Below are 27,334 nucleotides of genomic sequence, written 5' to 3' on the forward strand. Positions count from 1 at the left end.
TGGGTTCAACTTTGTTGTTTTGTTTTCTCCCTTGAGCCATTATGGTATCTGGCCTTTGATCTTTAGTGTTTGAGTGGTTTTACATTTGTGAGTGTTTATTGTGCTGATCCATGTGTAAGTCTGTTTTAAGTAGTTCTTGGACAGCTGGTCTTGTCCTGGTGAATTTCCTCAGTCTTTGCTGATCTGAGAATGTCTTTATGTCTCCTTTGTATATAAAACTTAGTTTTTCAGGGTACAAGATTCTAGGCTAGGCATTATTCTGTTTCAGAAGAGTGAGAATGGGGCCCCCGTCTCTACTTGCTTGTAGGGTTTCAGTTGACAAGTCTGGAGTTATTCTGATCGGCTTACCTTTGTATGTTACTTGTTTCTTTCGCCTTACAGCTCAGAGAAGGGCCTCTTTAGTGGATATTTTGGTCAGTCTGATGACTACATGTCGTGGTGTCTTCCTATTTACATTGAATCTCCCAGGGGTCCTCTGAGGTTCTTGTACCTGATATCTAGATTTTTAGCAAGGCCTGGGAAATTTTCCTCTATTATATCCTCAAATACCTTATCCAACCTTTCCGTCTTTTCTTCTTCATCATCAGGGATGGCCATAACTCTCACGTTATGCTTCTTCACATAATCCCACATTTCTTGTAGGCTTTGCTCTTGTCTCTTCTTTCTCTGCTCTATCTCTGTGACTGACTCATTTAATTGAAAGGTGTTATCTTCAATCCCTGAGATTCTTTCTTCTGTTTGATCTACCCTGTTCTTGAGGTGTTCCACTGTGTTTTGTAGTTCCTTGAATAAATTCTTCATTTCCAGGAGTTCAGTTTGATTTTTCTTTAATATTTCAATTTCTTTATTGAATTTTTCTTCCAAGTCCTGGATTTTTTTGTGGTTTCTTTGTGTTGGTCATCCGTTTTTTCCTGCATATCATTGAGTTTTCTTACAATCCATGTTCCAAATTCTTCTTCTGTCACTTTAGTGTTCTGAATTTGGTTAATATTCATTGCTAGAGAGCTGGTGTTCCTCTTTGGGGCTGTTTTCTGTTTGATTCTTCATACTTCCAGAGTTCTTTCGCTGGTTCCTTCCCATGTGGACCAGTTGTTGCCTTTAGATTTTTGTTTGGATAATGACACGCCCTATTTAGTCCCTGTGCCAGTAGGTGGTGTTTGTGGGTGAGATTCGACCACACCCTTTATGATGAGTCAGTAGATGCAGTAAAAGGGTTTGCAGAATGACCTCCCTGTTAGTAAGTGGTGCTTGCTGGGAGGAGCAGCTTACAGTGCTGCTCTGGGGTCCTATAACCAGCTCTTGTTGCTCTGGAGAGGCACTCTTGTGCTTTGGGTGGTGAGTGGGGCCCTGAGACTTCCAGGTGTGTCCTTATTCTCCAGCTAAGTGGGGGAAGGTCCAGGTGTGAGTCTGGGTGAAGCTGGACTGGGTAAGCCTGCCCTCAAGTTCCACAAATGGTGTTAGCAGGAGGAAAGATCTGTTCTCTGTTTCTTGGCAAAGCTGCCAAGGAGGGGCTGAAATGGCCTCACTCAGCCAAAAAGTCTGTGTGTGGGAGTGGGGTTGTCTGAGACCTGCAGTCGGGAGCAAGCCTCACTCCTTTCCACCTTCCCCTCTTCTGTGGTTTCTCCTGGGCCTCTGCCAGCAGGTAGGACCTCAAGCCAGTGGATTTCCCCTGCTTGTGATTCGGGCTGGGAGGTTCCCTGCCCAGGATCGTGGCCTGGGCTGGGCACAGGGCCTTCCTATGGGAGGAGGGCTGCCCCTCAAGCCCGCCGATCTGCCCCTGAAGGCACACACACCTCAGTAGGCTCCTTCATAAATACCCCTTCTGTGCCCCGGCTCAATGCGATCAAGACCTGGTTGTATGGGATCTGGTCTGAAGGCCTGTCCCCTGGGCCCTGGAGATCAATCCCTGACCCTGCCAGGGAGAGGAGTGCTGGTCTCGGGTCACCCACGGGGTGCCCAAGCTGGGTCGATGTCTCTCCACCTCGGGATTTGCCCCGTTCTCCTGGAGTCACCAGGCTAGCAGCACCTGGGAGGGCTGGCAGGTAGGGAGCTCAAATTCTGAGTACTCCTCAGTCTGCTGTAGGGCCCCAAAAGGAAACGTCCCATTCCTTGGAGATGCCTCCACGTCATAGCTAAATTGTCTCTCTGGGCAGCCATGTGTAGGGAAGGGGAAGGAGAGAATGAAGCAATATGGCATCTGCCGATCGGCTCCAGTCTGAGTGCAGGAAGGTGCCCTGAGGGAGATGGGAGGCTTTTGCCCTGTCCTCAAAAGGCTCGCCGCTCACTGGTGGCAGCCATCTCTGGGCTAGTGTTGGCAGGTCTCTCCAACCACTCAGGAGCCGACCAGCAGTCCGAGATGCAAGGGAGGGGAAAGTTAACTGCTCCACCTACCCTTGTCGCTGGTCTCCAAGCCTCCTGGGGGCCTTTCTCCTTCCAGATCTCCTCCACAACTTCTTCCGATGGAGTCACCTGTAGTTTCAGGCACCCTTCTTTCTGACCCTCATCCGATCTATATTTGTCTACTTGTTTATTTTTTGTCATTTTCTTCCGAAATCTGTCTTTTTTGCAGAGACACTCTGGCTGGTGGTTTTTCTCATCCACCATCTTGAATTCCTCATGCTGCTCTTTTAAAACAAATAATAAAGCTTCTCTGATTGGCTACCCTGGAACTTTTCCTACTGCATATTAAGTTTAACAATACTAACCCATGCAGAACAGGAGGTGTAGCTATAGTTCTTGACCAGCTGTGTGTCCAATTCCCATGTGGGAGTGTCACAAATGTGGATTCCCAGCACTTCCTACTGGAGGGTCTGATCTGAAAGGCTGGGATGGGGTCCCCAGGGAGTACTTGCATCAAACCCCACAGGGGATTCCAATGTTCTCCTCCCTTGGAGAACCATGGAGAGAGGAAGGTCTGGACAGAGATCCACCAACACTTAACAATGGTTATCTCTAGAGGGAGGGATTAAGAAGGAATTTTACATCTTATGATATACATTTTTGCATTGTTAGGTTTTCCATTTATCATCAGATAAAACAATAGAAATATGCCCCAAAATAAATAAATACTCCTGAGTGATTGACAGGTTCATCTTGTGTCACCATCATTTTATCAAGGCCAGACACAGTGAGGGAGACGAGGAGAGGGGAGGAAGCAGAGAACAGAAGGAGAAAAGCAAAGGTACAGGCTTAGGTAGACAATGAGAGGCACAGAGAGATGATAAGAAAGGGAGACAGAGAGATAAAGAGAGGGAGAGAGGAGACAGTCAGGGAGGTGTGGCAGAGACCAAGGATAAGGGAGCAAGAAGCAAAAAGAGATAACATAGGAGAACAGATCAAAGGAGACATGGGGTCAGTGAGCGCGGGGCTGAGAGAGAGAAGGAGACAGAAACAGACACAGAGACTGAGAGGTTCTCCGTGGAGGATTTGGGATGTGGGAGGGTTGCCTTCTCCCTGTCACGTGCCCCAGGCTGACCTCACTGCCCCTCTTTCTTGCAGCTGTTTGAGCTCTTCCCTGAATTCCTGAAGTTCTTTCCTGGCCCACAGAGGCAGGTCTTCAAAAACCTGCAGGAAATCAGTGCCTTCATTGGCCGCAGTGTGGAAAAGCACCGGGAAACCCTGGACCCCAGTGTCCCCCGGGACCTCATAGATGCCTATCTGCTGCGCATGGAAAAAGTGGGGTGTGGGAGAGGGAAAGCAGAGGGGAAGGGAGGGAGGGCAAGACTGGGAGGCAAGAGTGGTCCACGAAAACCAGGAAGGGGAAGGGAGGAGGGATGCAGAGAAATGGGGGGAGTAGTAAAAAGGAGGGGAGGAGATGCAGAAGGGAAAGAAAGATGAAGTGAAAGGAAGAAGAAAGCAGGGAGGAGAAAGTCAGCAGGGAGAGAGAGACAGAGTGAGATAAAGGTGAGGAAGAAAATTGGGGCAAGGGACAAAATTACAGCAACAGGAAAAATGACCCACAGAGGCAGAAGGAGACTGGGAGACAAAACAGAGAGATACATCAGAGATGGGGAGAGAGATGGAGACAGAGCCAAAGAGAGGCCAAGTGAGACAGAGATAGACACACATGGTTCGACGTGCAGGGGACAGAGAAAAGCAAAGGTGGCCTGACAGAGTGAGAGACCCTGAAACAGATGGAGGGGACCCAGAGACACTGGCGTGTGCACAGTGAGGCCACAGCCTCTCCTGACCCCTGCTCCTCTCCCTCTGCACCCAGGAGAAATCCAACCCACACAGTGAGTTCAACCAGCAGAACCTCATTGTCAACACGTTTTCGCTTTTTTTTGCTGGCACCGAGACGACCAGCAGCACCATCCGCTACGGCCTCCTGCTCATGCTCAAACACCCTGATGTCACAGGTGGGCCAGGGACAGCTAACTGGGGGGTCCTCTGACTCCCTCTGAGCTGCAGAAGTGGGGCGGGTTGTCCTGCCTGGATGAGAGAGGAGACATTGGCTTGTTATTCCAGAAGCACTACAGACTTTTGGACCAGTCTCCAACTAAGCCAGATGTTTGTTTTTTTTTTTAATTTCAAAACATTGTATTTTGTGGGTATAAATGTTTTCGGTTTCATAAATAGACTTTGTAATGCTTCAGTCCCGGCTGTAGGTGTGCCTGTCACCCAAATAGTGTTCATTGTACCCATTAGGTGGGGTTTTCCCCCCTCACCTCACCTCCCCTCTTCCCCCTCCCCCCGGTTGATTTCCACTGAGTTTTACTTCCCTCTGGGCTCATGGGTTACTTCCACTTTAATAGCGAGTACACCTGGTGTTTGTTTTTCCATTCTTGAGATACTTCACTTAGGAGAACAGTCTCCAGTTCCATTTGAGTTTTTTTGGTGGATGCGTGGATGCATGCAGAATCTGTCAAATGGTTCTCCCAGTGTTTTCCCCCATCATTAAAGACTTTTTTGAGGGGGGAGGGCATTCTAAATTTTTTTCATTTCTACAAATTTATGGGGTATATGTGCAATTTTTTTACATGCATAGACTGTGTAGTGGTCATGTCAGAACTTTCAGGGTATCCATCACCCAAATAACGTATATTGTATCCATTAATTTCTCATTGTTCATCTCCCTCACGCTTCCAAGTCTACACTGTCGATCATTCCACTCTCTTCATCCATGTGTACAGGTATTTTAGCACCCACGTGTGGGTGAGAACATGGGATATTTGACTTTCTGTGTCATCACTTAAGGATTTACCCGTTCATCCATCCATCCTTTCATCTGTCATTAATTCACCCGCGTACTCACTGATTTCTTCATCTGTGACTCATGCAAGGAAATACACTTTCATCATTTATTTTTTTGAATTAATTGATCCGCGAGTTGATTCTTTGCAACAGTGATATGTTGAGTGGACTATGTGTCATTAATTCACTGGCTCATTCGATTATGCATGCATCCACCCATCCTTTTATAAACGAGGTTTCATTCCTTAATCCTTCCATCAATTGGTTTTTCAATTCATTCTATACCCATCCATGCCTTCCTTAATTTATCCACTAAATAATTCACTCATTTATTCATTCCTTATTTATTTATCATTCAATCTGCCCATTCATTTCTTTACTCATAATACACTAATTTTTTCAATCCTTTATCTCGCCATTGATATGATTATTGATTTATTATACTAGATTCATTGATGTATTTATGGACCATCTATTAGCTAGTGATTTGGTAATCGATCTATCTATTGATTTATAAGTGAATATACACATCCATTTAGTGGTTTGTTCATTCATTCATCCATCTTTCCATTCATGAATTGATCTATTCATTGATCGATTGATGTATTCATTCATTTATCCAGTTGTTCATGCATTAATCTATTGATTTCACTCTTATGTTCTTGAGAACCTAACACAGTGCCCCACTTATAATACACAGACAACACATGTTAGTTCGTTTTCTACTCAGACAGAGAGTTTCAGCACGTTTGTAGCCTAGAGTTCTTAATCTGAAATTCCCTGTAAAATTGTGGGGTATGTGTGTGTGTGTGTACCTGTGCATGTTGCGATAGAATCTATAACATTCATTACATCTAGAAGGGAAGAATTCTTTTTGCTTCCTCCCTCGGTCCCTCACCCCAAGCTGATTGCGCTGAGGTGTATCAATGATTTAACCCTTTAGCACAGGATTTTCCTGGCTCATTGGCCCATAGAAATGAGGAGATGTCTCTTTGAAATGGGATTCATTGGTCTCCTTTTCTGTGCAGAGAGAGTCCACAAGGAGATTGAACAGGTGATTGGCACACATCGCCCTCCGGCCCTTGAAGACCGGATCAAAATGCCATACACGGACGCTGTCATCCACGAGATTCAGAGATTCGCAGATCTTTCCCCCCTTGGTTTGCCCCACATGGTCACCAAAGACACCCACTTCCGAGGGTACATCATCCCCAAGGTGAGACCAGTGGGGCTCTTGGATCTCTCCCATGTGGGCATCCTGGACTCTCTTCATCAGAAAACTCAACTTTTTGTTGCTTTCTCAATAGGGTCCCCTTGTATTTGGTTTTCTTTTGTGGGTTTTTTCTTGTTGCTTGGCCAGAGAACGGGAATATCTTTTGATCTTGTGACCCTCCCTCAGGACACTGAAGTATTTGCCATCCTGAACTCTGCTCTCCGTGACCCACGTTACTTTGAAAAACCAGATGCCTTCAACCCTGACCACTTTCTGGATGCCAATGGTGCACTGAAGAAGAATGAAGCTTTTATTCCCTTTTCCTTAGGTAAGCTGCACCCGAGATCCCTTTCCAAGACACCAGAGTGCGGGTTCCAGCTCCTCCTGACAAAAACAATGATAAGTCCTTGTTTATTGAGCACTTACTATATTCTAATTTGCTTATCTGTGTGATCCCATTCCATCTTTACTACTACCCTATGAAGGGGCTTCAGGAATGGGATTATGCTCCAAGGGCACATGTTGCCAAGCGGGACCTTGGGAAAGTATTTTAATTTCTCTAAACTTTAGTCAATTCATTTTCTTGAATAAAAAAATCTACTGAGCACTACACTGAGTCCAGTGCCCTGCTGGGGGCTGAAGATAATGCATCAAACAAATCTTATAGAAACATAGCTCCTGCCCCAGGAAATTTGCAGAGGAGATGGGCACCCATCAAATAGTAACAAAATAATAATACGAGTAGATGAATTGATGCATTTAACATGGTTAGAACTGCCTGGCACAAAAATAAATGCTCACAGGGGCAATTATTACCATAATTAATCATAATCATGATAAGTGCTCTAAAGGCGGTGTGGGGAGCACAAAATAGGAAACACTGACTGATCTTGGTGGGTCTGTGAGGAAGAGCTTTCCTGAGGAGCTGGGTTCCAAGCTGAGATGCTCATAGGTGGGTACCAATCAGCCACCGGAAAGAGTGTTCTAGAAAGAGCAAACAGCAGGGCAAAGCCTGAAGTTAGAAACCTGATGACACATCTGAGAAACTGTAAGAAGGCCAAGGGAGACTTGGGTGTAGTTTCCAGAGGAAAATAAATAAGGTGAACAGCTCAGCTGGGCAGGGCTTTGAAGGCTGGGGGAGGAGTTTGGATTTATCCTCCAGCACTGGGGAGGTGGGCGAGGTCTTCACATGCTCTGGGAACCATAGACCACCCCCATCCCCGTGGCCGTGTGCACCAATCACAATTCCGATTTTATATATCATTTGGATATTTTTCGGGAAGTCTTGAAGTCCCTGGATGTCAGGCTGAGGTAAGAAGACAGCCCAGAGACAGACACACACACACACAGTGCCAGAAACACACACCCCACACATGCTCCCGGAAACAAACCCAAGACAGTAACTACGCATTGAGGAGTCTTAATTCAAGCCGGCTTCTATTCTAAGAAGTTTCATAGACATTTCCTTTACCCTCACAAGAGCCCCCATAGATAGATACCATTCTCCCCGTATGAGAAATGAAGAACACTAAATAGGTGAAGTCAGAAATATGCTCACACCTACATAGGTAGAGGTAAAACACACACAAACTCTCTCCTAGAGAAATGAACGTGGCTTATCATCCCAATGATTTGCACCCAGTTTCAGAGGGTTTGGGAACCACCTAAAAGTTCACCCTGAATTCCAGGTTAAAGGTCAATCTCATGCAAATCTGTTGCAATGGACACAAGCGTCAGGGCTTACGAGTGCGGCAGGGCAAAGAATGTGCACCGGCCTACCCACACTGGTGATCTTCCTTCTGTGCCCACAGGGAAGCGCATTTGTCCTGGTGAAGGCATTGCCAAGGCGGAATTGTTCCTCTTCTTCACCACCATCCTCCAGAACTTCTCCCTGGCCAGCCCCGTGGCACCTGAGGACATCGACCTCACACCCCAGGAGAGTGGTCTGGGCAAAATACCCCCAAAATACCAGATCCGCTTCCTGCCTCGCCAAAGGGGCTGAGGGAAGGGGGTAAAAAGATTCCAGGGTCATTAAGTGTCTCCACCTCCAAAGACAATGGCCCTGACTCCCTCCACAGCTCCCTGCCTCTGAGAGACCTGCTGCGAGCCCGTGTCCTTCCCCCTCCACAGCGTCTGCTGTCTGAGCTCACGTCGCTAGTAGTGGAGGAGCAGGATTCACACTCAGGCTCTAGAACCCAAACTTCATCACAGCCCCCTCTTTTTCATACACATATTTTTAAATTAAGAGCAAATTCACATAAGATAAAATTAACCATTTACAATGTGAGACGTTGTGGCAATGTTCATTCACAATGTTGTCCAACCAGCGGCACGTAGTTCCAAACATTTTTAGCATCTTCCCCGGATGATCAAACTACAACCCAGGCCTATTAAGCAGTCACACCCGTTACCTATTCCCCACTGGCCCCCAGAAAACTCCAATCTGCTTTCTGTTCCTGTGGACTTACCTATTCTGGATATTTCCTATAAATGGCATGACGCAGTGCGTGATGTTTTGTGTCTGTTCTCTCACTTCGAGCAATATTTTCGAGCTCATCCATGTTGGGGACCGCAGTCATACCTGCCCAAGTCCTCCCTCTTCCTCACTCTCTGCTGCCGCTACTTATTTCTTCCTGCTTTAAAAGGGCCTCTTCAGCCCATGTCACCTGAGCCGTGTGATATCCTTTCAAGTCTCCTGAGAATCAAATAAACATCTAAAGCCTGACCTCCCTGGGTCAAGAGGTGATCTGGGCTGTTTTGTGGGGGATTCATTTATTGTCAAGTCCCTTGAGATTGTTCTGCAAGGACTTTTGGTCCGTATTTCTCCCTCACCTTGGTGTCAACTCTGTGAAGGGCCAACACGTTGTCTTGTTCCTCGCTGTATCTCAGCACCTGGAGCAGTGTGAGGCACATGACAAGTGTTCCAAACATCCACTGAGGAGTGAGTGAGTGAGTGAATGAATACGTCAGCCACGCCCCCAAACCCATCCCAAATGGAGCCAGGTCTCCTCCGTCAGGCCACATCTGCTCCATGTCTCCCTTCTGATACCCAGAATAAATTCCTGTCCCCAAAGGCCACAGAATGCCCCAGTTCTGCCTGCCAGCTACTCTTGACCCCTCATGCTGCAATGCCACCCTTTGACCAAAATGCCTGACAGCTACCCTAGTAGTGGAACCACTCTGAATCTGGACTCCACACATTCCAGCAGCTGGTACCACCACCCTTCCTTGAGGGAGGTTCTGTAAGCGTAAAGGCATTGCCCAGAAGACTCCTCACCAACCAGTGGCCCGAGGGAAGCTGGCTTTGGAACGTAACCCTGAGGCACTAACTTTTTGGCTTCTGCAACATCTGCTGCCTTTGGGCTCCCTGTAGCCTCTGCAGAGTTAGCAGGAGCTCTGCCAACTCCTGGTACACCTTCCCCCTCCAACCACAGAAATGAAACAACAAACAGAACAACTCGCCCTTTAAGAGGGACAGCAGGATGGAAGGTGCGTGATATTAGGGCCATGGTGTCCTCAGCCTTCTCACTCCACATTGTCCCCATTGGCCTCTTGCTACTCTGGGCCTGGGGCTGCCTCACTCCCAGGGCCACCTCTGCCATTCCTGGAAAACATTTTGGCCTCCTTTGAGCTCTTCCTCTTCTTGAGATGCCACAGAACTTCTCCTTGGGCTGCTCCAGAGCTCCAGAGACATCAACCTGAGGACCCAGGTGAAAGAGTTGGGGAAGATCCTACTCCCCTCTGTACCCACCCCTGCCCCCGTGTTCCAGCTCTGCTTCCTGCCCCTGTGGAGAGGGGGAGAAGGATGCAGACTCCCTCAGGCTCCTTCCATTCAGCTGCAGCCTCTGCACGGAATGAATCTGCAGAGCCCCTCTGAGCTGCTCCCTGCTGACTCTCCACTGTGGGAAGTCCTTTCTCTGGTCTCTCCTCCATCCAGCCTGCTGTAGTCTCGATTCATCCCCACATGGCCTTCACAGTTGACCAAGGATAAAACCTTAGGGTTTCAGGGACTAGAAATACCTTCCATAACTTAGTGTAACCACCCTAATTAGCAATTAGAGAAACTGAGGCTCAAGTAAGGAAAATATTTAGACTCAGAGTTACACAGGACATCAGCAGCAGAACCAGGTACTTTGCTTCACTCCCTCATCCCCATACACACCCTCCACACCCACCCTTCTTTCCTTTGTTGAGTTGAAAGGGTCAGTCTAGCCCTCAACCTTTGTGCTGTGTGACTCCAAAATATCTCTGTTACCTCTCTGATCTCTGTTATCTCTGAAATCAATGAAATCAAAATAAATTTATTTTGGAGCCACATGGATATCTGAGCTGCCTTGCTTTTTTTTTTTTTTGTAGGCAAAATGACATAACATAAAATAATCATTATCCATTTTAAAGTGTGCAAAAGTGAGGCAGCACAAGTAGCTATTCATGATACTGGGCGACCATAGCCTTCGTTTAATTTCAAGACACTTTATCACCCCACAAGGAAACCCTGTAACCGTTCCTCTCCCTTCCGTCTGGCCCCTGGCAACCACTAGTATGCTTTGTCTCTATAGATTTACCTATTCTGTTAGTTTCCTTTAAATGGAATACATGAAATATAAATGGAATCACGTGACCTCTGTGTCTGGTTTCTTTCACTTAGCACAGTGTGTTCAAGGTTCATTCACATTGGAGCAGGTGTCAGTACTTCACTCCTCTTTATGGCTGGATAATATTCCAAAGGATGGATAGACCCATTGTGTGTATTCATTCACCTGTTGGCGGACACTTGGCTTCTTTCACCTGCTGGTTATTGTGAACAAGGCTGCTATGAACATTCATGTACAAGGTCGCCCTGCTTTTGTTTCCCCCACTGTTGGGTGAACAGAAGGAAGGCATTCCTCAGCCTCTGACTTCCTATCTGGAAGGCTCTGGAATGATGGGGCCAGACCTCCCCTCTCAGATGCTCTTCATAGGTGGTTATAAAGATTAAGCTGTTTGCCCAAATACCTCCCCTTCTGGCTCTCTGCCTGTGGGGAAGAGTAAGGTGGAGATGATTATATAATTTTTTTTGATGATTATGTAATTGATGTAATTCCAGAGGGGCAGGGTGATGGATAAGGAAGAGGCCAGGAAGGAACATTTCCTCCCTTCTCACCCTTCTTAGCCCTCTCCTTTTTCCTCAATCCGTCAACCTGGCCTCATAGATGCCTCCCCCAGCTCCATTCTTCCTAGATTAGGTGGAGAGATCAGATCACTGCCTCCGTCACCTGGGTAAGGATACTTTCTCTCTCCCTTCCTGTCTCCATATGAAGACCAGACTCACAAACCACCACCACCACCTCACACATGCCACCGGAGGGTAGTTAAGAGATGGGTCCTGAACGGGTATAAGGAGGAGGGAGTGTTGGAGGGATCAGAATGGGAGGGGAGGCAGAAGCTGAGAAAGTCAAAGGAGGCAGCCTAAACTTGGGTCTGTACCCCAAGAAAGACATCCTAGCAGCAGATCTAAGACATAGCTACAAGAGAGGATTTTGAATGTTCTCACCACAAAGAAATGATAAATGTCTCATGTGATGAATATGCTAATTATCCTAATTTGGTTGTTATACATTGTATACATGTATCAAGACATCATACAGTGGCTGGGCTAGGTGGCTAATGACTGTAATCCTAATACTTTGAGAGGCCAGGCGTTTGAGACCAGCCCGAGCAAGAGTGAGACCCCATCTCTACAAAAAAATAGAAAGATCAGTCAGGTGTGACAGCATGCACCTGTTGTCCCAGCTACTCAGGAGGCTGAGGCAGGAGGATTGCTTGAGCCTAGGAGTTAGAGGTTGCAGTGAGCTATAACTATGCCACTGCACCCTAGCACAGCCATAGAGTGAGACCTTGTCTCAAAAAAGAAGAAAAGAAAATCATACTGTACCCACAAATATGCACAGTTATTATGTGTCAATTAAAAATTTAAAATTTAAAAAACTGATTAATCAGGGTCATTTCTAATTAAAGGATGAACCAAAAGTCTTCCGTGTTGTCTATCAAGACTTTCTAAAGCAATATGGTTACTCTATCTGATAGATCGGGAAACAGGCCGAGAGGTTAAGTGATTTGCCCGGTGAAGAGAAGATGGAGCTGAAACTTATGCCCAGATTGTCTGAACCCTAAACTCAATAGCCTAAAAAGATATTCAACTGCCTCTTGCACCCCACCAAGAAATGCTGAATCATAAGTTAAGCTGCGGGAGAACAACTGGGAGACTGGAAATACAAAGAAAGGGGAATGGCCCCAGTGGATTTCCCTGTGCGAATTCAATTTACCTTTATTCAGCCAGGAGATTATACATTATATAATCACCCGCCAGAAAAGGCAATCTCTTCCCTGATGGTGTCTGTGCCTGGAAAATTTGAATCCGAGGGTGTTCAGATTTCTGTATAAGCTGATTTCCCAGAACCTATTTAGGCAGGATCTGGTGCCCAGGATACAACTTCTTGGCCTGGCACCACCATGGAGCTGGGAGCGGGCTTCACCATCTTTCTGGGACTCTGCTTGTCTTGCCTCATCATCCTCATTGCCTGGAAACGAAACAACAAGGGAGGAAAGCTGCCCCCAGGCCCCACACCAATACCTTTCCTGGGGAACCTGCTACAAGTTCGCACTGATGCCACCTTTCAGTCTTTCCTGAAGGTGAGTCCCCTCACATAGGGCGAGAAGTAACTAATGCTATAGCCCGATACACATAGAACCTTATAACTTCTTCAAAATAGACTCTTGGAAACACAGACTTTCCAAACCTTATAATTCTAGAATTCCAGAAACCTAAAATTTTGGAAACACAAGTTCCTAGGGCATCAAAATAAGACTTTCAAAATCTCAGGACTTTGGAATCACAGTACATCATATTTTTATACACAAGGACTCTTGGACTCAGGTTGTCTTAGAAATTTCTGACTTAGTGTTATGAAATCTTAAGATTCTAGAAATTTAGCATTTCAGAGAGAGAAGCATGGCTCTCAGAATTCTTCTAATGCGGGTTTATTATATTACAGATGAGGGAACTAAGTCTTGTGGTAAGGGGCAGGTTCTTGCCCAAGACCACAGGAGCAAAGATTTCTATACCTTTTTCCCAATAGTCCTTCCAAGCCCAGGGTTTAACTGTATTCATTATTCTTCCCACATTTGTATCCCTGTAAAATCATTATCCTCTAAAATCCTTGATTAGTCTACACCTGGTATTCCAATTAATCCCCTCCTCTTGTGTCTTCCTTCACTCCCAGCTCAGAGAGAAATACGGCCCTGTGTTCACTGTGTACATGGGACCCCGGCCAATAGTTGTTTTATGTGGACATGAAGCAGTGAAGGAAGCCCTGGTAGACCAAGCAGATGAGTTCAGTGGCCGTGGAAACTTGGCTTCAGTAGACCGAAACTTCCAAGGTCATGGTAGGTAGCAACAACAACAATCAAAACAAGCTGATTATAACGTATTCCTTATGTTCCAAGTTCTTTGATAATGACTTTACATGAATTATTGCATCAACTCCTTTCAGAGAGCTATTAATATTGTACTGATTTTGTAAATGAAAAAGCGGAGGGTAAGAACGGTTAGGTTATGTCACACAGTAAGTGGTAGGACCACTTTATATTGAACCCCCGTCATCTGACTCTAGAGTGTTTTCTGGGTCATTTCTATTCATGGTTTTAATGGATTACTGAGTGATTATGTATCTGCTGAAGCCCTCATAGCCAACATTACTTCTCATCTTCTTACACACATACACATGCCTAACCCATAGGTCTCTGCCTCCTCCATTTAAGTAGATCCCTTTCTCCAATGCATCCATTTCTAACTGCCCACATCCTTCAGTTCCAAACAGTCGCACCCCATTCTTTCCATCCTTCCATCTATCTATCCCTGTGCCTTCTCTTCCTTATGTCCATCGATCCATAAATTCATTTATTATTCTTTTTTTTTTTTTGAGACAGAGTATTGCTTTGTTGCCCAGGCTAGAGTGCCATGGCGTCAGCCTAGCTCACGGCAACCTCAGGCTCCTGGGCTCAAGCAATCCTTCTGCCTCAGCCTCCCGAGTAGCTGGGACTACAGGCATGCACCACTGCTGTGCCTGGCTAATTTATATATATATATATATATATTTTTTTTTAGCTGTCCAGATCATTTCTTTCTATTTTTTAGTAGAGATGGGGTCTTGCTCTTGCTCAGGCTGGTCTCAATCTCTTGACCTCTAGCGATCCTCCCGCATTGGCCTCCCAGAGTGCTAGGATTATAGGCATGAGCCACCATGCCTGGTCTGTTTATTATTCTTTCTACACAAACAGCTTTTGCTCAATTATCTATACGTGAATCAATCAACTTTCTATTTATCCATCCATCCATCCATTCATTAACCCTTCCATCATTCATACATATATTAATCTTTCTGTCCATCGATCCTTCCAACCATTATTCATGTATCTCAAATCATCCATCCATTAACCCTTCACCCATCTATTAACTCTTTCATCTATCTAACCATCCATCCGTCATTCCAGTCATAAACTCTTTCTGCTATTGATCAATTAATGAAAACAATTTCATTAAATTTCCATTAAATTTTAATGCATCAGAATGAGACTCTCATTAGTCCTTACACTTGGTAATTTCTAAATATTTCTTGCTACATGGTAACTCCTTTTGTATGGATATATTCATATACAAGAGTGAGCTTCTGTGTACATGTACATACATGTATCTAGAGAATTGAAGTGGTGTATAGAAAATAAAATTAGTATCCCATTATGGAGTATTCTATATGCATTCTATCCATAGTTCCTTCTGCCTTCCATGCATTTATTTATTTATCCAGTTCCAGCTCTCTTTCCTGTAAGAACTTTCTTTGATCTCCTCTCTTCATTGAGCCTGGAAGATTGGGAGGGGTTTCCTTGACAACAGTCTAGAGCTTTCACAATCTGTCCTCATCATTGTCTAGCATGGAGTTGAACACAGAAAGGGGAGGGGAGGCAGAAGCCTGACACTGAGATCATGGCAGGTGTAGTTATGGCCAATGGAGATCGCTGGAGGATTCTCCGACGTTTCTCTCTGACCATCCTTCGGGACTTCGGGATGGGAAAGCGGAGCATTGAGGAACGGATCCAGGAGGAGGCCGGCTACCTACTGGAGGAATTCCGGAAGACCAAGGGTATGGTGGCCCACAAGCGGGCGGACACTAGGTGACTGGGTCGTTATGGAAAGCTCAGTCATGAGAAGATGGGCCTGGGTGGGAGAAAGCCCTGGAATGGGGGAGGATGGAAAATATTAAGGATTCACTGTGATTTCTGGCCAGGTACCATGTTAGAAGTTAATATGGAAGACCCCTAGAGACCAGTTGTCCAGACACTTTAATCAATGGATCTCAGGGCATCTGTGAGCTCCTGATAGCGTGTACAGATTTTGTGACCTTTGCTGGAGATAGGATCAAATTTCATTATATTTATATGGTTTTTATTGTGGTAAAAAACCACATAACATAAAATTTACCATCTTCACCATTTCTAAACATACAGTTCAGTAGTGTTAAGTATAGCCACATTGTTGTGAAACAAATCTTTAGAAGTTTTCCATCTTACAAATATGAAACTCTATAATCATTTCATTATATTTTTAAAGGAATCCAGTTCCACCAAAAATAAGGTCAGTGTCGGGCAGATGGGAGAGAGGAGGAGGGGATGGGTATATTCACACCTAATGGATGCGGTGCACACCATCTGGGGGAAGGACACGCTGGAAGCTCTGACTCGGGTGGGGCAAAGGCAATATACGTAACATAGAAAACAATAAGGTCTGGAAACACTGAGGTCTACAGAGAAAAGACACAGAGGCTGAGAAATGCAGAGATAAATAGATAAGAAGTAGAAATAGAGATACATTTCTCTAAATCAGAGGTTCCTCACCTAAGCTCCATGGATGATTGCAAGGGTGAATATAAAGGCTTCAAATGTCCATGTACTCCCAGAAATTATTTTTAAAATTGTATATTTGTGAACATGTTCATCGTTCCAGATGGAATCACTGGTAGAGCTAGACAGAATTCAGGAATTCTTTTTTTTTTAATGTGTCCGTTACTACCACTTCTTTCCACAAATACATGACTCTCCAAAACCAATACATTTAAGTAATAATAATAATTATTATTATTATTAAACTCTACCAGTATTTCTTAAGTGCTTCTTACCACACGCCAGGCACTGTGCTAAACATTTTACGTGGATAATTACGATGAATCCTCATGAACCAATGAAGTAATTCCCAATTTGCAGATTGGGAAATCTAGACTCAAAACAAAAATGAAGTAACTCACACATGCTGGTAAGCAATAGACATGGGACTCAAATCCATGAATGAATGATTCCACTCCCCTTATTTATAATCATTGCCTCCAACATAGACAATCTCCATCACCCAGGTGCCCCCATTGAACCCACCTTCTTCCTGAGCCGCACAGCCTCCAATGTTATCAGTTCTGTTGTCTTTGGAAGTCGCTTCGACTATGAGGACAAGCAGTTCCTGAATCTGCTGCAGATGATCAACACGGCTTTCGTCGAGATGAGTACGCCCTGGGCACAGGTGTCCACCTAGCCATCTCTGCCCATGCCTCCAACCCCAGTTAACCAAGCACCTGCTTATACCCCACTCAGTCCTCCCGACAACCCTGGGAGGCATGTACAGTAGTTCCCCGCTAATCCCCAAGGGATATGTTTCAAGATAGTGGATGCCTGAAACCGCAGATAGTATCAAACTCTCTATATACTAAGTTTTTCCTGAACGTGCATATCTATGGTAAAGTTTAATTTATAAATTATAACATAGTCTAATAAAAGTTACGTGCTGCTCTTTCTCTCTTTATCTCAAAATATCTTATTGTATGTAGTATTTTCAGACCATAGTTGATTGCAGGTAAATGAAATGATGGAAAGTGAAACTATGTAAGGGAGAACTACTGCATTAATATGACTGCGTGTCCAAGAAGCAAAAGGGACTCACCCAATTCTTAGACCCAGCACTGGGTGTTGAGCTCAGCTGTCTGATTTCACTCAGCCCCTGGTGCTGATCATTGACAAATCCCTTTTGCCTGTTGCCCCACAGCTATATGACATGTACTCTGGAATCATGCAATATTTGCCAGGAAGACACAATCGTATCTACTACATAATAGAGGAGCTCAAGGATTTCGTTGCCTCCAGGGTCAAGATCAATGAAGCATCCCTTGACCCCCAAGACCCACGGGACTTCATTGACTGCTTCCTCATCAAGATGCACCAGGTACCTCCTCCCCTTCCCCTAATCCTTTCTTCTCACCTCCTCAATCTCTAGAGCCTGCCACTTTAAACCCACCTACAAATGCGGGGGACAAAAAAACAAGTTATTATTTCTCATGGTTTCCTTTTATCTGCAGATGACATATATAGAAACTGTAAAAGTATAAATTCTTTTACCTTTAAAATAAACTTTGAATCTAGAAATTTTAGGAAAATAGAAACTTTAAATCTTACACCCTTCTCATCATATGTGTCAAAAGACTTACAACTGTAGTCTTTAGGGTCTTGGAATTTGGAAAACTTAGAAGTTTAAAGTCTTTAAACTTAAGAGTTGAAACTTAGAAATTTAAAGTCTTTAAACTTAAGAGTTTAAACTTAAAAGTTTAAAGTCTTAGAGATGTAGAAATTTAGAAACTTAATACTTGTGTATCCTCGATTCTTAAAGTTTTATAAATTTATATTTTTATGTTATAGAACATTAGCACTTGGAAGTTTAAAATTATATATGCTAATGTCCCCAAACTCCTCTCTTTCTTCCTGTTGTTCACTCCACTCCAGCCCACTGTCCTCTGCCTTGCCGTTCCTCTAACACACCAGGCGTGCTCCCGCCTGAGAACCTTTGCTTGGATTATTGCTTCTCCCAGACACTCACTTTGTTTATTCATCAATGCTTCCGTATACCCAGGGAGAAAATAAGAAAATAAAGACAGAAGAGAGTGATTCTATTTACTATCCCCCTCACTTTCAGGATAAAAACAATCCCCACACAGAATTCAACCTCAGGAACTTGGTCCTCACCACTCTGAACCTCTTCTTTGCTGGCACAGAGACTGTGAGCTCTACGCTACGCTATGGATTCTTGCTGATAATGAAGCACCCGGAGGTGGAAGGTGAGTGTCCACCCCAGCCTGCCTATCTGGTACCTCCCACTCTCAATAGAAGGAAGACATAATCTTGAAAATTTAGAATCCCACAGCCTTCGACTGGTCACCCTTTAGAACCTCAGGATATGGAATCTCGAAATCTCTAACTAACGAGCTCATTTCTAACCAATGGCCATCATTTAGCTGACTGTACTGCCAACATCAAATATGATCCTTCTCCTCAAATTACAGTCTGGTCAGGTTTGGGAGGCCATTTAATTTAATCTCCTACTTGTTGTCTGTATTTGTTTCCTGTGGCTAATGTAACAAATTACCATAAATTTAGCAGTTTAAAAACAACACAGATTTATTACTACCTTACAGTTGTGAGGTTCAGACGTTCAAATAGGCTTTCACTAGGCTGAAACCAAGGTGTAATCTGATTCCTTGTCTGTCCCAGTGCTTAGAGCTTGTATTCCAAAATTGTATTCCTTGTATTCCAAAATTCATGACTCTTTTCTCCATCTTCAAAGCTTGTAGCATGGCATCTTCAAAACTCTCTTTGCTTCTATTGTCACATCTCCTTTTCTAACTCTGACCCTCCTGCCTCTGTCTTACGCAGGCACACATGATTATACACAGGGCCAAGCTGGATAACCCAGGATAATGTCTTCATCTCAAGATCCTTCATTTAATGTCATCTGCAAAGTCTCTTTTGTCCTTTTGTGATCCTTATCGATGTAACATTCCAGAGATTAGGAGATGGATATCTTTGATGGCCACTACTGAGCCGACCACACTGCCAAAATACAAATAGAAGGCCACAAATTATAATCTGGTCTGGTTGGCAGCTCTGCTAATGAGGAACTCATTACTTGCTTAAGGAAAATTCCCAGTTATAGCCCCGTTTCCTATTAATGCAGTTCAAAACAAGCCAAAGGATTTCTCCTGGTACAGATAAGAGAGTAATGCGTTTCCACTCAAACGTTTCTAGTCTCACCTCCACTGTCCAAGTTGTCTTTTACTGATCTAAATAATCAAATATTTATTGGTCAATATGCCAGGCACAGTCCTAAGTTCTTGCATACTGGACTTTATGTAATGCTTACCACTCTGTGATCTTGTCAGACCATCACACCCATTTTGAAGATGGAGAAACAGAGGCCCAAAAGGTGAAGTTATTTGCCCCAAGGTCACTCATCCATGAAGTGCAGATAGGGGTAATTCCACCAATGGTGTGCTTCATCTCTGTCACATGACTGTTATTTGCTTCAATTCTGGTCTAGTTACCTAGCATGCCTCTTTCCCACTTTGTCAAAAATCTGTCTATGAAAGCCCAGCTGGGCCTAGAACACTCCCCTGCTCATTAGCCTTCCGTGACACCTCTGTGCTTTCAAGTAAAGACCAAACATCCTAGCTGGTTTGATGTTTGATGAGTACTTACTGAGCACTGCTAATGTGTCCACTGTAAAGTAGACAGAGGCAATCCAAATACACATGGCCTGAGCCTCAGAGCTCACTTTCTGCTGGAGATAGAAATGCATTATCTGCCCTGGCTTCTCTAACAAAAACACCTCCTGTGCTTTCCTGTGTTCTTCTCTGCTCTATTCTTCCAGCCAAGATCCATGAAGAGATTGACCGGGTGATTGGACCACACCGGATCCCAAGCGTGAATGACCGGGTCAAGATGCCCTACACGGACGCCGTGATCCATGAGATACAGAGACTGACAGACATCGTGCCCATGGGTGTTCCTCACAACGTCACCCGGGACACTCATTTCCGAGGCTACCTTCTGCCCAAGGTGGGGTTGCACCCTCATTGCCGCCCCTTCACCCTCCACTGCACCCCTCTTTCCTCCTGGATCCCTACTCCCAGAGTCCAACACTGATTTCTCCTAACTGTCCCCATTTTCACCCCAGGGCACAGACGTATTTCCCCTGCTTGGTTCAGTCCTCAAAGACCCCAAATACTTTCAATACCCAGATGCCTTCTATCCTCAACACTTCCTGGATGGGCAGGGCCGCTTCAAGAAGAATGAAGCCTTTGTACCTTTTGCCTCTGGTAGGTTTCTATGTGTAGCTCCCCTGTCCCCAGGTGTGCGCTAGGTCCACCCTCCAGCAATTGGTCTGTATTTGAAGTTCAACTCAAAATGGGAAATTGAAGTCTGTATCACATAATCATAAAATTTTATCATAGAATCAGGGAATATTAGAAGCATTGACTCTGATAATTAGAAAAAAAATATTAGACCAGGAATAGCACTAAACAGGGGGCCAGCAAACTTTCCGTTAAGGATCAAATAAAAAATATTTTCAGTTTTTCTAGCCAGATGGTCCCCATCTGAACTACTCGCTTTTGCCATTTTACTATGAAAGCAGCCACAAACGATATTTAAATGAATAAGCATGTGTGTGAGCCACAAAAACTTTATTTATGGATGCTGAAATTAGAATTTCATTTAGCTTTTGCATATCACAAAATGTTACTCTTCTTTTGATTTTTCCCCCAACCCTTTTAAAATGCAAGAAGCGTTTCTAGTTTGCAGGCAGTATAAACACAAGCAGCAGGACAGATTCACCCTACAGACAATGGTTTGCCCACCTACAGCATAAAATCTTGGCACAATGGCATTCAAATGTGCATCATTTAGAACCTGTAGTCAGGGCAGTGGCTGGGAAAGTGGACATCACTCCACCATGTACAAACAGTGGCGCCTTGGGTGAGTTACTTCAGCTCCCCATTTGTGAAATGGAGATTAATCTCTCCAAACAATTGGACAGGTGCCTTACAAAAAGTAAGCATTATTTAAGTATGAGCTTCCACTTTTTTTTTCTCACCGGTGTCTGACACCTGTTAGGCATTCAATAAACCTTTGAGGAATTGAAATGAACACAAGCTGGAAACCCATGGATCTCTTAGAACCAGTCCATCTTGGAATGGGAGGGAATCCCAGCCATCAGAGAAGCAGCCGCCACCTGTTGAGTCTCTACAAGTGGCAGGTCCTAGCTGAGTACTAAATACAGGAACCTACTAAGCCTTTCCAACAACCCCTTATAAAGTGGGTACAATCACGACCCTGGAGATGCTGCTGAGGCTCAGTGGGGTGGTCAATCCAGGTGCTCCTACAGCCCTGTTACCTGTCCAGGTGTGACGTGCCCTTTTGCCCTCCCTTGTGGCCACAGGAAAGCGCATCTGTCTGGGCGAGTCCATGGCGCGCATGGAACTCTTCCTCTACTTCACCTCCATCCTTCAGAACTTCTCTCTACGTCCGCTAGTGCCGCCCGCCGACATCGACGTCACTCCCATGGTCTCTGGCTTTGGCAACATTCCCCCGACCTATGAGCTTTGTCTGCTGGTCCGCTGAGCGCCCCCTGCTGGGCGAGAAAGGAACGTCAAAGAATGGCTTTGCTAGCATGAGGCGCACCCATCCTCCTCACCAGGCCAATTCTCACAACATCCCTACAAGAAGGCACTGTTTTTACTGTCATGGGACCACAGGCAACTAGGGTCATCTGAAAATATGCATCTGTATATCTTCTACAGCCAGTAGAAAAGCAGTGCCCTGTCCAAGATTTCCACCTTAGCCTGCAGGTTTCATGTTCACTTGACCACCTCTGCCTGTTTCTGTCTGCACCAAATGCTTGCAGATTCTACATCTTTATGATTGTCCCTTTTTGTGTGTGCCCTGATATTGACCAAAATGTAATCGACAGTCCTTTCTCTTTGATTCTCATCTTCACCCCCCAGCCGCCTTTAAAAGTCAACAAAGAACTCAAGACTGTTGAGTGTGGCGAGTTTATTGTACATGGTGTGTGACACCTACGTGGGGCACAGCAAACAACTTGAAATGGCCTTTTTTACTTCCTTGTTATTAATTGTCTTTTCTGCCAGCCCACTTATTTCCCTCTGGTTGGGCAACCCCATGAAATATCCAGCCTCATCCCTCTTGTTGACTTATTACCTTTCCCCACCATCATGTCTGAATGATTAAAAATGGCAGAGTCATAAGGCAGGAGGCTGCATGTTCAGGAATCCACAAGCAGACCAGTGTATCTGGAGTGGAGGAAGTCAGAGAGTAGGAGTAAATAAGATGAGGCCAGGGAGTTACTGAGGGCCAGACTGGGTGGGGCCTTGTGGGCCAAGGTGAAGACTTGGCCTTTACCCTGAGAGTGATCAAGGTCCTTGGAGGGCTGGTGAGCAGGCTGTGACATGCACTGGCATGTTTCACAAGGCTCACACTAGCTACTGTATGATGGATAGACTAAGGAGGTGCTGAGGACAAAAGCAAAGACCAATTAGGGGGCTACTGCAAGTGGTGATGTTGGCTCAGACACAGCAGAACCAGTAGAGTTGGGGAGAAGATGGTGGATTTGGAATCTATTGTGATGTCTGACATGGCAGGGTTTGCTGATGTATGACATGTAGGGTGTGAGAGAAAAGAGGGCTCAGGCATGACTCCAGGCATAACACCTCATCCTTTGTCAACTCTCCGTCAACATGACATCACCAGGGAACCTCAGGACCCATAACAGGTTCCTATTTTTAAGCAACATAAAAATGAATTTTGCTATTAAAATAGAAAGGCTGTTGGCTACCATAAAGCAATTGTTTAGCTCACAAAATCAATGGGAATTCTGGGGAAATAGACAAAGACCACGAGTAGGAAAAAAAGAGAGACCACCATCTCTCTTTTTTTTTCTGCTTTTGCAAAAATATTTTTTTATTTCAAAAGATTTAGGGGGTGCAGTGGTTTTTTGATACATGGATGAATTGTATAGTGATGAAGTCAGGGCTTTTGGTGTACCTGTCCCCCAAATAGTATACATTGTACCCAATATGTAATTTTTGATCCTTTACCCCCCAAAAGTTCTTTTTGAATGAAGATCCAAATAGCACATCTCCACGCCCATGACAGACACAAATATACAAACCCACATGATTAAAGGCTTGGCATCCCTTCCATAAATATAGCATTTCAGAGCTACGAACACACCTAGCAAGTATACAGCACAATGGTCATCAAACATTGTTGCTGTGAAAACCTTTTTTTCAGATGATTTTATGTGCAAATCTAATACATGAAGCAGGGTGGTGTATCACTGATCTTTCTCTAGGTAAAGTACAGAAAAGCTATAGACTTACAAAAGAGCCTTCATTCTTATTGATGAGAGGAGCCCATTAGAAAGTTCCTAGACATTGAAATAATACACGTATGAATAAGATTTGTTTTCAAACCTATAATTCCAATATGGAGGACTGCAATGGAAGAAGCTAGATGGATTGGGGTGACACCAGGAGGTACGAGACAGATTTGAGAGAATCAATAGCCCTTTCATTTCTTGGAAGAGACCAAACATCCAAAGCATATCACATGGCAAAGTACCACAAACTGGGTGGCTTAAAAAAGACAATGGAAATTAATTCTCTTAGAAGGCCAAGTCAACAGGGCCACATTCCTTATAAAACTTACAGGAGATGAACCATCCTTGACTCTTCTAGTTTTGGTATTTGCTTACCATTTCTTGGTTTGCAGATGCCACAATCATTACATGGCCCTCTTCTCCCTGTGTGTCTCTTTCTCCTCCTCTTATAAGGATGCCAGCCATATTGGAATGGGGCCCACTCTCATGACTTTATCTTAACTTGACTCCATCAGTGATGACCCTATTTACAAATAAGGTCACATTCTGAGAAACTGGAGGCTAGTACTTTCACAAATCTTTTTAGGGGACACAATTCAACCCCAAGCAGTGAACCTTTGGGTTGTTTTCACCTTTTGGCTATTGTGAATAACGCTGTTATAAACATTCATGTACAAGTTTTTGTGAACATATATTTTCATTTCACTTGGACACATACCTAGGAGTGGAATTGTTGTGTCATAAGCTAACTCTATGTTTAATCATTCAAGAAACTACCAGACTGTTTTCCACAGCAGCTGCACATATTACATTGCCACCAGCAGTTTCTGAGGGTCCCATTCTCTCTCTATCCTTGCCAACGCTTGTTATTATTGTCATATCACTTTTGAATCTACTCACCCTAGTGGGTGGGAAGTGGCATCTCATTGTGGTTTTGATTTGCATTTTCCCTAATAGCTAATAATATCTAGGGTTTTTTTCATTTGACTATTGGCCATTTTATTTCTGTTTTTTTTTTTGAGAAATATCTGTTCAGATACTTTGCTTATTTTTTAAATTTTTGCTCATTTTTTTTATTTTTTTATTTCAGAATATTATAGGGGTACAGATGTTTAGGTTACGTATGTTGCCCTTGCCCCCCCCCAAGTCCAAGTTTCAGGTGTGTCCATCCCTTGGATGGTGCGAATTGCACTTTTTGTGTATGCATATACCCGTCCCCTCCTCCCCCCTCCCCCATCCCCCCTGGCCAACATCCAATAGATGTTATTCTTAGATGTGCACTTATGTGTTGATCAGTTAATATCAATTTGATGGTGAGTACATGTGGTGCTTGTTTTTCCATTAATAAAGATACATTTATTTCTTACAGTTCTGCACGCTGGAAAATCCCAGATCAAGTCACTGGCAGACTTTTTGTCTGGTGAGGACCTGATTCCTGGTTCATAGTCTTTTCACTATGTCCTCACATAGTGGAGGAATCAGGGAGCTCTCTGGGGCTTCTTTTGTTTGTTTATTTATTTATTTATTTATTTATTTATTTAGGAGACAGAGTCTTGCTCTGTTTCCTGAGCTGGAGTGCCGTGAAGTTAGCCTAGCTCATAGCAACCTCAAACACTTCAGCTTAAGCGATACTCCTGCCTCAGCCTCCCGAGTAGCTGGGACTACAGCCATGTGCCACCATGCCCTTTCTATATATTTTTAGTTGTCCAGCTAATTTCTTCCTATTTTCAGTAGAAACCGGGTCTCGCTCTTGCTCAGGCTGGTCTCAAACTCCAGACCTCGAGCGATCCTCCTGCCTTGGCCTCCCACAGTGCTAGGATTACAGTCATGAACCACTGTGCCCGGCCTCTGGGACTTCTTTATAAGGGTACTAATCTCATTCATGAGGACTCTACCTTCATTGCCTAATCACCTCCCAAAGACCCGACCTCCAAATACGATCACATTGAGGATTACATCTACAACATATGGATTTTGGCAGGAAATACAGATTCAATCTATAGTTGTTTCTTGTTATTCCTGTTTCTTTCCTAATTGTCCTTTCACTTCCTTTAGTTCAATTTATTCCTTTTTGAGGTGATGCTGTTGTCTTAATTTCATTTTCAGATTTTTCATTGCAAGTGTAAAAATAGATTTTGTATATTGATCTGTTTCTTTCAACTTATTTATTAGTTCTGATACATTTTGTGGTTTCCTTAGGATTTATTTCTCACAGTTCTGGAGGCTAGAAAGTCCAATTATGTCATCTGCAACTAAAGATAGTTTTGCTTCTTCCTTCCCAATCTGTATGCTTTCAATTCCTGTTCCTTGCCTAACTGTCCAGTAAAAATGTTAAGTAAAAGTGTCAAGAGTGGACATCTTCATCTTGTTTCTCATCTTAGTGGATAGCATCCACTCTTTCACCAATGGGTTTCATCTATGGAATTTTCGAAGAGTCCCTTTATCAGGTTCAGGTAATACCCTTCTTTTTAAAATTTCTTTTGTGATGGAGACTCACTATGTTGCCCAGCTGCTCTCGACTTCCTGGGCTCAAGCGATCCTCCCACCTCAGCCTCCCAAGTAGCTGGAACTACAGGTATGTGGTGTGCCAACACACACAGCTACCTTTCTGTTCCTAGTTTGTTGAATGTTTTCATAAATGAGTGTTAGATTTCATCAAATGCATTTTCTATGTCTATTGAAATAATAATGTGGTTTTTGTTTTTCAGTCTTTTGACATGATGTTACATTGACTTTCGGAATTTGAACCAGCCTTACATTCCTGGGATAAATCCCCCTTGATCACAGTATATAATTCTGAATTATATGTTGCTGGATTCTGCCAGTATTTTGTCGTGTATTTTAGCATCTATATTCATAAGAGATGTTGGACTGTAGTTTTTCTTTTTTGTGATGTCTTTGTCTAGTTTTTTTTTTTTTTTTTTTTTTTTTTTTGAGACAGAGTCTCACTCTTTTTGCCCGGCTTAGCATTTCTTGGTTTGCAGATGCCACAATCATTACATGGCCCTCTTCTCCCTGTGTGTCTCTTTCTCCTCCTCTTATAAGGATGCCAGCCATATTGGAATGGGGCCCACTCTCATGACTTTATCTTAACTTGACTCCATCAGTGATGACCCTATTTACAAATAAGGTCACATTCTGAGAAACTGGAGGCTAGTACTTTCACAAATCTTTTTAGGGGACACAATTCAACCCCAAGCAGTGAACCTTTGGGTTGTTTTCACCTTTTGGCTATTGTGAATAACGCTGTTATAAACATTCATGTACAAGTTTTTGTGAACATATATTTTCATTTCACTTGGACACATACCTAGGAGTGGAATTGTTGTGTCATAAGCTAACTCTATGTTTAATCATTCAAGAAACTACCAGACTGTTTTCCACAGCAGCTGCACATATTACATTGCCACCAGCAGTTTCTGAGGGTCCCATTCTCTCTCTATCCTTGCCAACGCTTGTTATTATTGTCATATCACTTTTGAATCTACTCACCCTAGTGGGTGGGAAGTGGCATCTCATTGTGGTTTTGATTTGCATTTTCCCTAATAGCTAATAATATCTAGGGTTTTTTTCATTTGACTATTGGCCATTTTATTTCTGTTTTTTTTTTTGAGAAATATCTGTTC

At 44.0% G+C, this 27,334-nt stretch overlaps 2 protein-coding genes across 2 annotated transcripts in view; both read left to right on the top strand.

Moving 5' to 3' along the window:
* LOC105820600 (cytochrome P450 2B6-like) overlaps nt 1–8,456 on the top strand; it is a 19,597-nt gene extending 11,141 nt beyond the window's left edge. Inside the window, exons 5-9 of the mRNA XM_012657122.1 lie at nt 3,499–3,675; nt 4,217–4,358; nt 6,222–6,409; nt 6,593–6,734; nt 8,218–8,456. Coding sequence (XP_012512576.1) covers nt 3,499–3,675; nt 4,217–4,358; nt 6,222–6,409; nt 6,593–6,734; nt 8,218–8,408 — 840 coding nt within the window. The 3' untranslated portion in view covers nt 8,409–8,456. The remainder of the gene's footprint in view (nt 1–3,498; nt 3,676–4,216; nt 4,359–6,221; nt 6,410–6,592; nt 6,735–8,217) is intronic.
* Nucleotides 8,457–12,898: 4,442 nt separating this feature from the next.
* Nucleotides 12,899–22,032, top strand: LOC105820536 (cytochrome P450 2G1). Its single transcript, XM_012657027.1, has 9 exons — nt 12,899–13,078; nt 13,669–13,831; nt 15,436–15,585; nt 16,849–17,009; nt 17,529–17,705; nt 18,450–18,591; nt 20,181–20,368; nt 20,487–20,628; nt 21,750–22,032. The coding sequence occupies exons 1-9, from the start codon at nt 12,899–12,901 to the stop codon at nt 21,929–21,931; spliced, it is 1,485 nt and encodes a 494-aa protein (XP_012512481.1). The 3' UTR covers nt 21,932–22,032.
* Nucleotides 22,033–27,334: the final 5,302 nt, after the last annotated feature.

This window comes from Propithecus coquereli, unplaced genomic scaffold (genome assembly GCF_000956105.1).
Source record: "Propithecus coquereli isolate 6110/MARCELLA unplaced genomic scaffold, Pcoq_1.0 Scaffold53, whole genome shotgun sequence".
Lineage (NCBI taxonomy): Eukaryota > Metazoa > Chordata > Mammalia > Primates > Indriidae > Propithecus > Propithecus coquereli.

Excerpts from the sequence above, each read along its gene's own strand:
- LOC105820536 (XM_012657027.1), top strand. The coding sequence starts at position 12,899 with ATGGAGCTGGGAGCGGGCTTCACCATCTTTCTGGGACTCTGCTTGTCT. Across the intron at positions 13,832-15,435 it reads CCGAAACTTCCAAGGTCATG|GTGTAGTTATGGCCAATGGA; the intron begins GTAGGTAGCAAC and ends AGATCATGGCAG. Across the intron at positions 20,629-21,749 it reads CTTTGTACCTTTTGCCTCTG|GAAAGCGCATCTGTCTGGGC; the intron begins GTAGGTTTCTAT and ends TTGTGGCCACAG.